Genomic DNA, 15,488 nt, shown 5'->3' on the forward strand with positions numbered 1-15,488 from the left:
TTTATATTTTCATTCAAGTAGCTGTTTTCTAATTTTGAATAAAATGCAGCTTTTAAAAGATGCTAGTTTTATGAATATATTGCTAATGGTGTCTCTATAGTATTGTCTTTATACCCAAAGGACAGCATATTCTTTATTGTTAGTTTTCTTGGTTTATTAGGTTCTCAGACCATATTGTTATTAATGACTATTGGTATTAATGACCAAGGTTTAAACCTTGGTCAGCAAAAGAGCTGAATAGATCATCCTGTATATTTTGTGATTCTTTATTGAAGAAATGTTTATGTGTACTATTTTAAATCAACCTGGGTCATAGCCAATTCTCAGGAGGGTTTTCATGGTCATTCCTGGGCATGTACATATGCAGAGCTGCAGAATTTTGAGTTCCCACTGTAAACATTCCCAACTGAGATTCAACAAAGCGATGCTTTGCTTTCTTGTTTTAGCTCTCATACTGCAAACAGGTGTCCTTTTTGTAGTATTTTTAGTGCCATGATTTTTGCATTTTTGTACTTTTTGTTGGTGATTTCACATTTAAAATGGCCCCTGAGCATAGTGGTGAAGTGCTTAGAAGGCTGTGGTATGCCTTACAGCAAATATATTGAAGCATGAGTTATACAGTGCTGTTGACTATAGTGCTGTTGGCTGTGTATTCAGTACTAATGAATCAACAGTGTTTATTAATGTTTTCAAAAAGATGTCTTTAAAAAGAAACAGACATAAAACAAGTTTACTATTGATCAGTTGACAAAAATGTTGTAATCAGAAGCTTTTAGGAAATTAACCCTGTATTTTCCCTCGAGGCAGTGATTCAGTATTTGCTACATAAGTACTGTGGTGACTTAATAGAACATAACTATTGTGAATAATGAGAATCAATTGTGTTCCCAAGTAGACTAAAATAAGACCACAATTATAAGTGGGATAATGATGAGTTTTCCTAGAAAGATAGTACAGTAGTGAAATGTATCATCAATATTTAGAATTCTTCAGTTTTTTTAATATGTTGTGCAGAATTCTGCATCATCTTTTGTGAAGGTATAAAAGAAGTCTGGAGTCACCATTTTTGCAGCTTTTATTTTTCTTTTTGTAGTTTTCATTGACCATGTTGAGAATACAGAATGTTTCATTTTCTGTCCGTAATGGCAGAGAAGAAAATTGGCAGAAGATGATGTTATAATTACTAGACAAATCAGAAGATGATGTTATAATTACTAGACAAATAGCACCACTGTAAGATAAAGTGAATTTGCTCATATAAGTGAGCTCTTATTAAGCAGTGGGTCTGGAGATGATATTCTGCATGAATTTTCACAAACTCAAGGTCCTGAAGGAAATAGAGTGTGTTCTTAGTTATTCAACAGGAAGCATTTTATCATATAACATTTTACAACAAGAACTGGACCTATCCTGTACTGTTAGAAGGGTGTGTAGCAGTAATCTTTCTTTTATGAGGTTTGTGCAGCAAAATTTATTTGATGCGGTTTGTAAGAGAACAAATGTTGAAATCAGATGTATATTCAAAGGTGAATAGATGACATAGAAATGAAAACTTACTAGGTTGTACATTTAAGTGGTTTTTATAAATCTAAAAATGACTATTTTGCATTTATGGAGCAAAGAAAATAGACTTTTTCTTAACAGAATGATGTGCTTAATAGATGAATTTTTTGAAACAGATAGTTTTCAAAAATACCGCATTTTTTAACAATGCAAGTGGAAAAAAACCCAAAAGTAGTGATGATCTAGACCTGTTAGAGAGTATTTGGAGTATATCTGCTTTCAGTATTTACAAGATGGATTATGTTACAATTCTCTAATTCTTTGTCTTTTCTGTTTTTGCTCTTGTCTTCAAATAATGTATTTTTCCTTCCCAAGACAGTCTCTTCCATTTATGTTTTCTTTCCTTTTTTGTGCCTTGCAAAACTAAATGCTCCTTTTTTATTCCTTTAAGAGAAATACTGTGACCATAAATTCTGATATGAACAGTGTTATTTTTCTGACTTTCCATATGAACATTTTGAAGCTTAAAGAGAAGTTAAAATAGCACAATGACCATCAGTTAACATTTGTCCTCTTTTTATCTGTGTGCATTTGTATTTTTTTAAACAAATACCTTATTTCTGAATTATGACTGACCCCAATGATCATATATTGTTTTTAAAACTTTTCTAACAAATTTAGCACCATAAGTTCATAATTTGAGCATCTTTTTGTAGCCCCTACTTATCAAAAGAATCAGTTATTTTTAGTGGCTTACTTGGCAAGTTTTTCTTAATGTTTTCTATTCTGTGCCTTATATATCCATACTTACCCTAAATTAGAGTGAATTTAGTCCCCCCTTATCTCTCCCTTTTCCAGAACTGTACTACTTGACCTTGAAAAGCAAATGTAGCTTGGTGATCAAAACTTTAGAGTTAGCATAGGACCTGGTACATAGTGAACACTCAATAAATGTTAGTTGTTGGACTTGGTATGAATTGTATTTTCTTTTCTTTCTCACAAAGGGCATCATTGGGCCAGGCTTTCTATTGAATGTGTTTTGCTAGGTTCATTTATTCCCTCTTCATTCTTCCTTATCATTGACTCTCTTTTCAGTTCATCTTGTTTTGTACATTAAACTAGAATTTGACCTCCATGTTAAAAGTAACTACACCACTGATCTGACTTTCTAGCATACTGAGAGAAATGGTTGAGGCTTTTCATTTTGAGGAGTCATTTAGAAAAAATTAGAAAAATTTAAAAATTGTGCAGAGAATTTATCAGTTCTATGTATTTGTTTTCTCAAGTCTATTAAATGCTGTTCCTAAGACTTATAGGTGTTTTGTTTCTTTAATAATGCATTTCTGCAATAGTTATCTATTCTCAAATTAGGTATCTCAGTAATTTGATGGAGTTAAAATTCAGAAAGTACCAAAATTTAAGTTTTTAGTATGTAGAAAAACATTAAAAAGCTTGGGTCACTTTTAAAGTGAAAACATTGGTTTTAATACATTGTTTTAAATATTCTCTAATATTCTATTTAATTTGTTTATATTTGTTTTTTGTTTTGAGTAGAGAATATATTCACATGGTTCAAAGATAAAAGCAATGTAAATATACATTGAGAAGTTTTACTCTTTGGTTTGACCACCCTATTTCCTCTTCTCTCTGTATCCCCCATAGGTAACTATGTTTATTAGTTTTTTTTGTATGTCCTTCAAAATTACTTCATGTAGATGTAAGCAAGTATGAATATATGTTATTATTTCTTCTTCCTTACACAAAAAAATAGCAAGTCATGTACACTATTTCATGTTTTCATTTTTTTTCTCCTTTGGTAATATAGCCTTGAGGTCTTAACATATCAGCATGTAAAATTTCCTCATTATTTTTTTTGTTGAGCATAGTATTCCAACATATAGGCAGAATCCTTTATTGATGGATGCTTAGAATATTTCTAGTCTTTTGTTGTTATACATAGTAGTTAATATAAATACACATTCACGCATACACAAACACATGTGCACGTGTGTGTATCTGTAATCTACCTTCCTAGGTTTTCCAGCTGGGGCCTGTATAGACAAAGGTCAAATTAACAAGAGAAAAAACAAGTTTTTTAACACTTGTATTGCACTTACATTGTATTGTGAGAACTCAGTAATGAATCATTTAAAGGGGTGATACAACATGGGCCCATATAGTGTCTTAAAATAACAAAGTTTGGAGAAGTAACAAAACAAAAAGAACTTCGACTTGTTGGGATGGCAAGTTGTGGGAACATAAATATGTGGAGGAGCTAATGGGAATATACATTGAGAAGTTTTACTCTTTGGTTTGACCACCAAAGATAAGGGCTGGTTTGGAAGTTTGTTATATAGGTTCTGCGGGTTCTGTCTCTGAGTGGATAAAGGTCTAGAGTTGTCCCTAATGATTAACTTCTCTCCTTCCCGGTAGAAAGAGAAAGACACCTTTACAAATTTATGTCCTTTTAGGCAAATAAATGGAGGGCAGAGAGCTTTTCTTATATCTGGTTCTACTTAAAGGCCTTAAGCTCAAAATAATCCTATGCCAAAGTGGAATATTTTGGTGTGGTGTAGTCAGCAACATTTTACTAGTTAGTTGTATCAGTAGGATAGTTTCCTGGAAATGGAATTGCTAGGTCCAAAAGGTAAATGCTTATGTTTTGTTAGGTATTGCTACATTCCTCTCCATAAAGGTGGTTCTCTTTGTACACACACTATCAATATATAGGAGTGCCTTTCCCCCCCCACAGATTGTTATCAAATTCTGGATTTTTATTCAGGTAAAAAATTTTGTCTTCGTGTATGTTTTTTAATGAGCTTTTTTTTTTACATTAATAAATTCTATTTTTTGGGGTAATTTTAGATTCATGGCAAAAATAAGCAGGAAGTGTGCAGAGTTCCAATGTACCCCATCCTCTCTCACTTGTGACCTCCCCAACTATCCAAAGCTTGTACCACAGTAGCACATTCATCAACATTAGTCACATTAACAAATCATTAGCTTTTGAAGTACATAGTTTACATTAGTGTTCACTCTTTGTTTTGTACATTCTATGGATATTGACAAATGCATAATGATGTGGTATTGAGTAGAGTAGTATTATAGATAAAGATTAGAGCAGAAATAAATAAAATAGAGAAGAATAAAACAATAGAATCAGTGAAAGCAGGAGCTTGTTCTTCAAGAAAATAAGCAAAATAGGTAAACCCACAGCCAGACTTATCAAGAAAAAAAGTCTCCACACATAAACAATCAGAAATGAGAAAGGAAAAATCACTATAGACAACACAGATATACAAAGAATTATGGGAGAATACTATGAAAAATTGTATAGTAACAAACTGGATAACTTAGAAGAAATGGATAACTTTCTAGAAAAATACAACCTTCCAAGGATGACCCAGGAAGAAACAGAAAATCTGAATAGACCAATTACCAGCAAGGAAATTGAATTGGTAATCAAAAAACTACCTATGAACAAAACTCCTGAACCGGATGATTTCACTGCTGAATTTTATCAAACATTTAGTGAAGACCTAATACCCGTCATCCTTAAAGTTTTCCAAAAAGTTGAAGAGGAGGGAATATTCCAAACTCATTCTATGAGGCCAGCATCACTGTAGTACCAAAACCAGGCAAACACACCACAAGAAAAGAAAATTACAGACCAATAACCCTGATGAAACATAGATGCAAAAACACTCAACAAAATATTAGCAAATCAAATTCAAAACTGCATCAGGAAGGTCATCCATCATGATGAAGTGGGATTCATCACAGGGATGCAAGGATGGTACAGCATTAAAAAATACATCAACATCATCTACCACATCAACAAAAAAAGGACAAAAACCACACGATCATCTCCATAGATGCTGATAAAACATTTGACAAAATTCAACATCCATTGTTAAAAACTCTCAACAAAATGGGTATAGAAGGCAAGTACCTCAACATAATAAAGGCCATATATGACACACCCACAGCCAACATTATACTTAACAACAAGAAGCTGAAAGCTTTTCCTTTAAGATCAGGATCAAGTCAAGGATGCCCACTCTCCTCACTTTTATTCAATATAGTTCTGGAGGCCCTAGCCACAGCAATCAGACAACACAAAGAAATAAAAGGCATCCAGATTGAAAAGGAAGAAATCAAACTGTCCCTGTTTGCAGATTACATGATATTGTACATAAAAAACCCTAGAGAATCCACTCCAAAACTACTAGATCTAATATCTGAATTCGTCACAGTTGCGGGATACAAAATTAATCCACAGAAATCTGTTGCATTCCTATACACTAATGATGAACTAGCAGAAAGAGAAATCACGAAAATAATTCCATTCACAGTTGCATCAAAAAGAATAAAATACCTAGGAATAAACCTAACCAAGGAAGTGAAAGACCTATACTCTGAAAACTAAAAGACACTCATGAGAGAAATTAAAGAAGATACCAATAAATGGAAACACATCCTGTGCTCAATGGATAGGAAGAATTAATATTGTTAAAATGGCCATCCTGCCTAAAGCAATCCACAGATTCCATGCAATCCCTATCAAAATACCAACAGCATTCTTCAACAAACTAGGGCAAATAGTTCTAAAAATCATATGGAACCACAAAAGACCCCAAATAGCCAAAGCAATCCTGAGAAGGAAGAATAAAGCAGGGGAAATTATACTCCCTAACTTCAAGCTCTATCACAAAGCCACAGTAATCGAGACAGTTTGGTACTGGCATAAGAACAGACCCATAGACCAATGGAAGGGACTAGAGAGCCCAGATACAAACCCATGCTCAATTAATATACAATAAAGGAGCCATGAATATACAGTTGGGAAATGACAGCCTCTTCAACAGATGGTGCTGGCAAAAAACTGGACAGCTACATGTAAGAGAATGAAACTGGATTATTGATCTAACCCCATACAGAAAAGTAAATTCAAAGTGGATGAAAAGATCTGAATATAAGTCATGAAACCATAAAACTCTTAGAAAAAAACATAGGCAAAATTCTCTTGGACATAAACACGAGCAACTTCTTCATGAACATATCTCCCCGGGCAAAGGAAACAAAAGCAAAAATGAACAAGTGGGACTATATCAAACTAAAAAGCTTCTGTATAGCAAAGGACACCATCAGTAGAACAAAAAGATATCCTACAGTATGGGAAAATATATTCATAAATAACATATCCAATAAGGGGTTGACATCCAAATTATATAAATAGCTAATGCACCTCAATGAACAAAAAGCAAATAAGCCACTTAAAAAATGGGCAGGGGAGCTGGACAGAAACTTCTCTAAAGAAGAAATTCAGATGGCCAACAGGTACATGAAAAGATGCTCCACATCACTAATTATGAGAGAAATGCAAATTAAAACCACGTGAGATATCACCTCACACTAGTTAGGATGGCCAACATCCAAAAGACAAACAACCACAAGTGTTGGTGAGGTTGTGGAGAAAGGGGAACCCTCCTACACTGCTGGTGTGAATGTAAATTAGTTCAACCACTGTGGAAAGCAGTATGGAGGTTCCTTAAAAAACTAAAAATAGAAATACCATTTGACCTAGGAATTCCAGTCTTAGGAATTTACCCTAAGAATGCAGCAGCCCAGTTTGAAAAAGACATGCCCCCCTACATTTATCGCAGCACCATTTACAATAGCTAAGAAATGGAAGCAACCTAAGTGTCCATCGTAGATGAATGGATAAGTAAGAGGTGGTACATATACACAATGGAATATTATTCAGCCATAAGAAAACAAATCCTACCATTTGCAACAACATGGATTGAACTAGAGGATATTATGCTCAGCGAAATAAGCCAGGCAGAGAAAGAAAAGTATCAAATGATTTCACTCATCTGTGGAGTATAAGAACAAAGAAAAAACTGAAGGAACAAAACAGCATTAGGTTCACAGAACCCAAGAATGGACTAAGAGTTACCAATGGGAAAGGGACTGGGGAGGATGGGTGTGAAGGGAGGTATAAGGGGGAAAAGGGGCATTACGATGAGCACACACAATGTGGTGGTGGGGGACACGGGGAAGGCAGTATAATACAGAGGAGACAACAGTGATTCTATAGCATCTTAGCCATACTGATAGACAGTGATTGTAGTGGGGTATGTGGTGGGGAGTTGATAATAGGGGGAGTCTAGTATCCGTAATGTTGCTCATGTAATTGTACATTAATGATACCAAAAAAAAATAGTATTATGCTCGTAAAGTCCTCTGTCCTCTGCCTGTTCATCTCTCTCTTTCCCCTGATCCTAGTAACCACTAATCTTTTTACTATTTCCAAAGTTTTGCCTTTTCCAGAATGTCATATAGTGGAATCAGCTTCAAGGGTTGATAATTCATTTCTTTTTAGTGTTGAGTAGTATTCTGTCATCTGGATGCCACCATAGTTTATTCATTTTGGTTGCTTTCACGTTTTGGCAGTTGTCAGTAAAGGTGCCTAAATACCCATGTGCAATTTTTTTTTTTAAATTGAAGTATTGTTAATATACAATCTTAAATTGATTTCAAATATTTAACACAGTGTTTCAACAGTTATCCATATTATTAATCCTTATCCCTACTAATGTGGTTACTGTCTGACAACAGAGAAAGATTTTACAGAATTGTTGACTGTATTCTCCATGCTCTACTACTATCCCTATGGCAACAGTATACTTTTATGTTATAATATATATATTTTATGATTGAGAATCTTTGTGCCTTTTTATCCCCCTCACCCTCCCTGTCCACCCACCTCAACCCGTCCCCCATGGTAACCACTAGTCACTTATCAATGTGTCTGAGTCTACTGTTGTTTTTATTCATTCTATTTTGCTTTGTTTTGTATTCCACAGATAAGTGAAATGATAGGTTATTTGTCTTTCTTCATCTCGCTTATTTCACTGAGCATGATACGCTCTAGATCTGTCCATGTTGTTGCAAATGGCAGGATTTCTTTTTCTTTTTTTATGGCTGAATAATACTCCATTGTGTATATGTAACACATCATCTTTATCCATTCATCTATTGATGGACTCTTACATTGTTTCCGTATCTTGGCTATTGTAAATAATGCAGTGATAAATATAGGGGTGCATGTATCTTTCTGAATCTGAGATTTTGTTTTCTTTGGTTAAATTCCTAGAAGGGGAATTAATTGAGTTGAATGGTGTTTCTCTTTTTAGTTTTTTAAGGAACCTTCATACTGCTTTGTACCAATTTACGTTCCCACCAGCAGTGTAGGAGAGTTCCTATTTCTCTGAATCCTCACTGAGACTCATTATTTCTTGTCTTTTGGATAGTGGCATTCTAACTGGAGTGAGGTGATATCTGATTGTGGTTTTGATTTGCATTTCCCTGATGATTAGAGATGTGGAGCATCTTTTCATGTGCCTGTTGGCTATCTGTATTTCTTCTTTGGAGAAATGTCTGTTCAGGGCCTCCACCTATTTTTTGATCAGGTTTTTTGCTTTTTGAGTGTATGAGTTCTTTATATATTTTGGATGTTAACCCCTTAATGTATAAATCATTTATGAATATATTCTTACATACTGTTGGATGCCTTTTTGTTCTGCTGATGGTGTCTTTTGCTATACAGAAGCTTTTTAGTTGGATGTAGTCCCACTTGTTCATTTTTTATTTTGTTTTCCTTGCCCAAGGAGCTGTGTCCAGGAAAAAATTGCTTATAGTTACGTTCAAGAGAGTTTTGCTTATGTTTTCTTCTAAGAGTTCTATGGTTTCATGTCTTAAATCCAGGTGTTCAATCCGTTTTGAGTTTACTTTTATGTTTGGAGTTGGATAGTAACCCAGTTTCATTCTCTTGCATCTAGCTGTCCAGTTTTCCCAACATCAGTTATTGAAGAGACTGTCTTTTCCCCATTGTATGTTCATGGCTCCTTTATCATATATTAATTTACCATATATGCGTGGGTTTATATCCATGGGCAAGTTTTTGTGTGGACATAACTTTTGACTCCTTAAGGTAATACCAAAGAGCACAGTTGCTAGATCATATGATAAGAGTTTGTTTAGTTTTGTAAGAAACTGCCAAACTGTCTTTTGAAGTGACTGTACCATTTTGCATACATTCCCTGATGACATATCATGTAGAGCATCCTTTCATATGCATAGCTTGCCGTCGTATATCTTCCTTGGTGCCAGATGTTTTTGCCTGTTTTTTTTTTCAATTGGGTTTTCATTTTCTTCTTGAGTTTTAAGTTTTTGTATATTTTTAGGTAACAGTCCTCTATTTGGTATTTCTTTTGCAAGTATTTTCTCCCATTCTGTGACTGTTTTTGTCATTCTTTTGATAATGTGACCTTTTTTACTTGAAGGTTAACCCATATAGAGAAGTACACAAATTACAAGTGTGTATGGCTTTATGAATTTTCTCATTGAACATACTACTGGCTCTTCTGTATAGTTTGAATTTACGTTTTTCTCATCAATGAATTTGAGCATCTTTTCATATGATTAAGGGCCATATCTGCTTTTTCTGAGAATTATCAGTTCTCAATTTTGCCCATTTTTCACTTAATTACTGGTCTTTTTTTTCCTAGTAAGTCTTCAAAAATTTGAGATGTAACCTTTCACCCCTGTTTTTCTTATCAGTCTTTTCACCTTGCTTTTAGTTTGTTTGCTATAATAAGTAATTTTAATTTTCTTAAATGAGTATATGGAATCTCTTTCTCTTTCCTCAGCTCAGGATTTAGCTGCAGTGTTGCTCAACATTCTTCGTAGTATCTTTTATGTATACTTTAATAAGTATTTCATGTTTCTAAGGTGCCTTTTGTATATTTTTATCTTAGCATTTGATCACAATTGTTATCTCACTTGTCTTTCTATAGACTATAGTTCCTTGAGAGCTTGAACTATGTTTTATGTATCTTTGTGTCTCTAGTGCTTGAGCACAAGAGGTAAGCAGTAAATATTAGTGTTTGCTATGAATGATTGTTTCTATTTTGTTTCTTAGATTTTTTTGTACCTTTAATTTCAGGCCATTGCTATTGTTTAAGTACTCCTTTATTTGTTATTGTTGAACCAACCAGTCTTACTCACTCTCTGTTCATTCTGTCATGTTCTGCTCTTTATGGTATTTCCTTTGAGGATTGTCTTGGAGAGACTTTAGTTTATTTCTGAGGCCTCTGAGAGATAATGAGTCTTGTATGTATTTTACTTCTTCATAATTAAGATTTATGGAAGTGTTTTAATGTAAATAAATGATGACGTCTAAGTGCTTTTACTTATTTTTTGGGGGGAACAGTGTGTTACATCTTCTACTTTTTTTGTTTTTGTATGTTTCTACAATGTAATTGTATAAAAACATATATATATAATACATGCAGAAAATGAGAGATTAGTAGAATGACCTTCCATGTACTGTTCACCAGCTTCACAAGTTACTAATTTATGGTACTTTAAGGTAAGTACTTAAAATAACATATGATTAGAGTTGTACAGATTTCTAGAGGCTCTCTGGGGCTAACCTCCCACCCCAAAATACAGGATATGGTCCAGCACAATTTGGATTTCTCTGTATTTAGGGATTTAAACCTTCTTGATACATGTTTCATTTATTGAACAGCTGCATTTGTACATTGAGCTAAAATGTGCTTCTGAAGAAACCAACTGATACAGTTTTAATAACTCTTCAACATGAGGCTTTCAGTTTATTGATGATATAAATTATAGCTTTCTTATTAACGAAAAGTTAATTTTAAATGGTGCCTTCAAAAAAAGCTTATAGAAATGATACTAGTAAAAAAACTGATAGACATTGAACATTAAGGAGACTAAGGAAACAGTCACTTTCTCTCCTCATTTGTCAGTGGCTGCCGACAGTGGAATGAAGGGGCAATATTTCAAGTTAATTTCTGGTTTAAAAGTTAAGCACATTTTAACCACATAGGGAATTTTTATATCTTTGATGTTAAAATGGCAGTCCGTAAACTGAAACCTATTCATTACGGTCCCCTTTCCTTTTAAGTTCTTACCATATCATATCTGGTAGAAGCTTTATTTACAAAATCTGTAAAGAATTTGTATCCTATCAGAAATTGCCAATTCAGCCTTTTTAAAAAATTAACTTTGGGATTATTCCATAATAGTATCTGTATGGTAATGTATGTGTCAGTTATGATTTTTCTATTAAAAAATAACCCAGGTTATTTAAAGGATTCCCTTTTCAACTGAACTCCTCTCATTTATTGATAATGGCTTTGAATGAAGAACACTTTCTGATATAATTTTTTATAACTCCTTAACTTCTTCCCAAAAATGTTCAAGTCACTTCTGAGCTGATTATACCTTATGATATATATCTGTATTTATCACAATGAAAATTTTGTATGGGATATATTTGTTAGATTTTTCACAGTTGATGTCATACTAGTCACTATTTTAGCATTTCCTTAGCTTGTTTGTATGAGATGAAGACTGTCTTATTGTTATTGGGAGTTCAAAACTGAAATGTAATGTCTCTCTTCTTGATTTCTGTAGAGCAGGTTGTTGCCCTGGATGCCCAAAATATCGTAGCTGTTTCATGTGGAGAAGCTCATACGTTAGCACTAAATGACAAGGGCCAGGTGTATGCTTGGGGTCTCGATTCTGATGGACAACTTGGCCTGCTAGGACCAGAGGAATGTATCAGAGTACCCAGGTAACAAAGGTGACCAAAAAGAGGTCTTTAACTGTCTTTTCATAATAAATTTGTTATCTAAATTACTCTGCTTAATGTGAGCATGTAAAAGTTGATACCTAATTATTTCTTCCCTTTGAGTTTTCTTTAAGAGTTTACTAGGTAGGTTCTTGCCTTTTAATTTGGGTTGAATGCTATTTTTTTATACCCTTCATATTTCCGTTCAAATTATTTATGTTTCGAAAAAAAGGGATGGGGAATACATACTTTATTATAAATTTTCTCTTAAATAAATTTCTAACCAAGTGTTTTAGACCAATTTAAACTACTAATTCTATCTTGAGTACCTTAGCTATTGAAATATTTTTAAAATATTTGTTGGTTGCATGTTTATCTTTATTTATTAGTTTTTATTTTATTGAATATAAAAGTGTCACATGATTACTATAAAAAGAATTCAGTTACTTTCTTTTTTTTACATAGTAGTGACCACAGTTTATGTTAACCAAGAAGAGATTATAACATTACATCATAGAACTATTCAAAATTAAAAAGTAAATAATGACATCAGTGTTATAGTCTTACAAATTTACATAAGGCCATTGTTTTAATATTAAAAAATAAGAGCATGAATGTTATTGAGGTAAAAATACAAAGATTTAAAGTATCCTATTTCTTTTAGTACATAAATAATGTATGAACTCTTGCTTACTTTTAAAACTTACACAAATTTGTGCCTCTTTTAACTCTTGTTCTTCCTAGTAATAGTTATAGGAACAAAAGACAACTCTCCAGGAAACCAATGTATTAAATTTACTTTAGGTGTACTAGGTAGCATTTTATTTCATACAAATTTACATATTTTGTTGTTAATTTAACATTGATAACTTACATATTTGGGCCTCTACTCTTTTATGAACTTGGATATGGCTGTGAAAGAGATCTTAAAATTTGAGTTCCTTTGTCTTTTTTTATTTGTTAAACATCTGTATTAACTTTTTGCTGTGTACTAAGGCATTTCTTCTATTCAACCCTCTTGGTTTTTAATGGACTGATCTGATTTGTTGTGACATATATTGTTTTTAGCTGATATTTTCATGTCTTAAAGATCAGTTTAATATTTCAGTATGTTTTGTTTTGGGGTGAATTATGCTGAGAATCAGTTTGTCTTTGTCAGCAGTTTATTTAACACAGGTTCACTGCAGGAATTTCATATGCCAGTGGCATACAAGACAGTGTCTCTTAATGAGCCAATAGAGAAATAACATACTCCAAAACAGTGATAAAGTATACTGTTGTTCCAAGCAAGGGGAGATGAAAGAAAGAAAGTCCAAGTTTAGTTGAGTTGTACCTTTATATGAGTTGGTACATGAGTGAGTTGGTACTTGGGAGAAGTGGGCTTAGCCAAGAGCTGACATCTAGCTGCAGCTCAAAAATATAAGTCCCTTGTTGCTAGAGCACATTGCTAGGGAAAGACCCAGTGCCAGTGTTTGAGGACAAAAGAGGATCTCCTAGGTCTGGGGTACAGTTTTTACCACTGACAGTAAAACAGTCTCCTTTATCTTGTCAGGAACTAATTGCCCCAAGCTATTCAGAGACTATTTAGATCAGCAGAGTTACCTTGCCCAGACTGAACAGTGTCTCATAGTCCTCACAAACTCTTGGTATTTATAGTTGAAATGTCCCCTTGCCGTAGCTGTTTCTTCGTATGTTTTTATTGATAAGCCCCAAGTAGGGCTCCTCAGCAGCTGAGCTACTAAGTTCTTACTAGTGAGAACAGGTGAGATGATATCCTGACACAATTTATTTCATTCTTACATCAAAAACAACTTTACCCCTAAAACAGTTTCATTTTTATCATAAACAAGTAGATCTGAAACCATATGAAACCAATATATAACATAGTAGAAATATATTTTTTGAAAGACAGCCAGTGATTTTTTTTTTCTAAGTTTCAGTACCAAATCACTTTTTAGATGCAAGGTGTTTTCTCAACGCTTAGCAGTGCCAATATTCTTTGTAAATTTCACATATATTTTAAATTAAATGAATAGAAGATAGGAAGAAGCTCACATATATGTAAATAGGTTTTTAAAAATTAGCATTTATACTTTTCAAAAGAGTGATCAGAAAAGTGATCAGAAAGGGAAGATTCACATTAAGGCTGTACATTTTTGAAAAGAAATATCCATTTTTATGCCAGTAAATAAGGGTATATAAATTAAGCAACACTTTAAAATTAAAGAAGAATGTAAAAATAACAATAGATTGTATTAGGAACTCTTACTAGTTTGATAACCTTTTCCTACTTAAAATTTTGTTTTGTTTTGAAATCACTCCTTCTTGGGGAAAAAACTTAAATTATTCAGTCAGTGGTCTATGTAGGATCTGCATTTCCAGCTAGTTACCTCTTTTTATGTAGGATATATGTTATACCTTTGCTTTAAAAATAAGTTAAGCCTAGTTTTACTTTCTTTTAGTTTAATGTAAGTGCAAATACATACTTTTCCATTCAAACCTTAGAAAAACAATCCTTGGCAATAAAATTATTTTTTAAAGTTCTGTTTCTTGGATGTATGTGGTAAAAAATTATGACAAAATGGTATGATCCTTTTGAGTACAGCTATTTCTGGACTATAGAAACTGATTAAACATGCTTGACTTGTCATTTTGCTCAAAAATTTATTTTCTTGATTTCACTCAGTTTTAAACATGTATTACAATTTCTGCCTAATATTAGAATTGGAAAGTTCAGAGCATTTTAGATTAAAATTAAAAAGTATTAATGGTAGAGACCGAGACTAGATTGGTTTAGCTTAAACTTTTCAAAACTGAAAGGAGCTGGTGTGCTAAGACTTTTCTTAAATCACTAAGAAAATGGTGACTGAACTGGGAAATAGAAAGTTGTTGATTGTTTTATTGGCAAAATATATTTTTAAAACCACTTTATTGGGGTATGGTTGACATATAAAAAGCTACTTAATATGAACACCTTCATGAGTTTGGAATTGTCAAAAAATTCCATGCTTTAAGCAGTTCTTCAAAATTTTTAATTATATACTATGAACTTTTCACTCATTTTTGTTAACAGTTGTTGGAATTTTACCTTCACAAATAACTGGAAATGTCTGGTTTCTGCCTATATTGCCACTGTACATTAAATTGGAAAAACATGACAGTACAACAGTATGCATACTCATCAATTAATAGGTTTTGGCACATTTCCTAAGGGAGGGGAATATAAGCCTTATTTCCAAGTTTATTAACTGTTTTCTTAAAAATTTCAAACATCTTCCAAAATTCAGTAAAGAAATGATTGTGTTCTTTATGA

The 15,488-nt window shown here is 33.2% G+C and overlaps 1 protein-coding gene across 6 annotated transcripts in view; it reads left to right on the forward strand.

Moving 5' to 3' along the window:
* Positions 1 to 15,488, forward strand: part of HERC4 (HECT and RLD domain containing E3 ubiquitin protein ligase 4) — a 136,590-nt gene that overhangs the window by 32,276 nt on the left and 88,826 nt on the right. For all 6 annotated transcript variants that reach the window (XR_012133208.1, XM_073240968.1, XM_073240964.1 and 3 more), the window contains one exon: positions 12,019 to 12,178. Coding sequence is in view for 5 of the 6 variants with exons in the window: in XM_073240968.1 (XP_073097069.1) it covers positions 12,019 to 12,178 (160 nt within the window). In the remaining variant the exon portion in view is untranslated. The remainder of the gene's footprint in view (positions 1 to 12,018; positions 12,179 to 15,488) is intronic.

This window comes from Manis javanica, chromosome 7 (assembly GCF_040802235.1).
Source record: "Manis javanica isolate MJ-LG chromosome 7, MJ_LKY, whole genome shotgun sequence".
NCBI classification, from domain to species: Eukaryota; Metazoa; Chordata; class Mammalia; order Pholidota; family Manidae; genus Manis; species Manis javanica.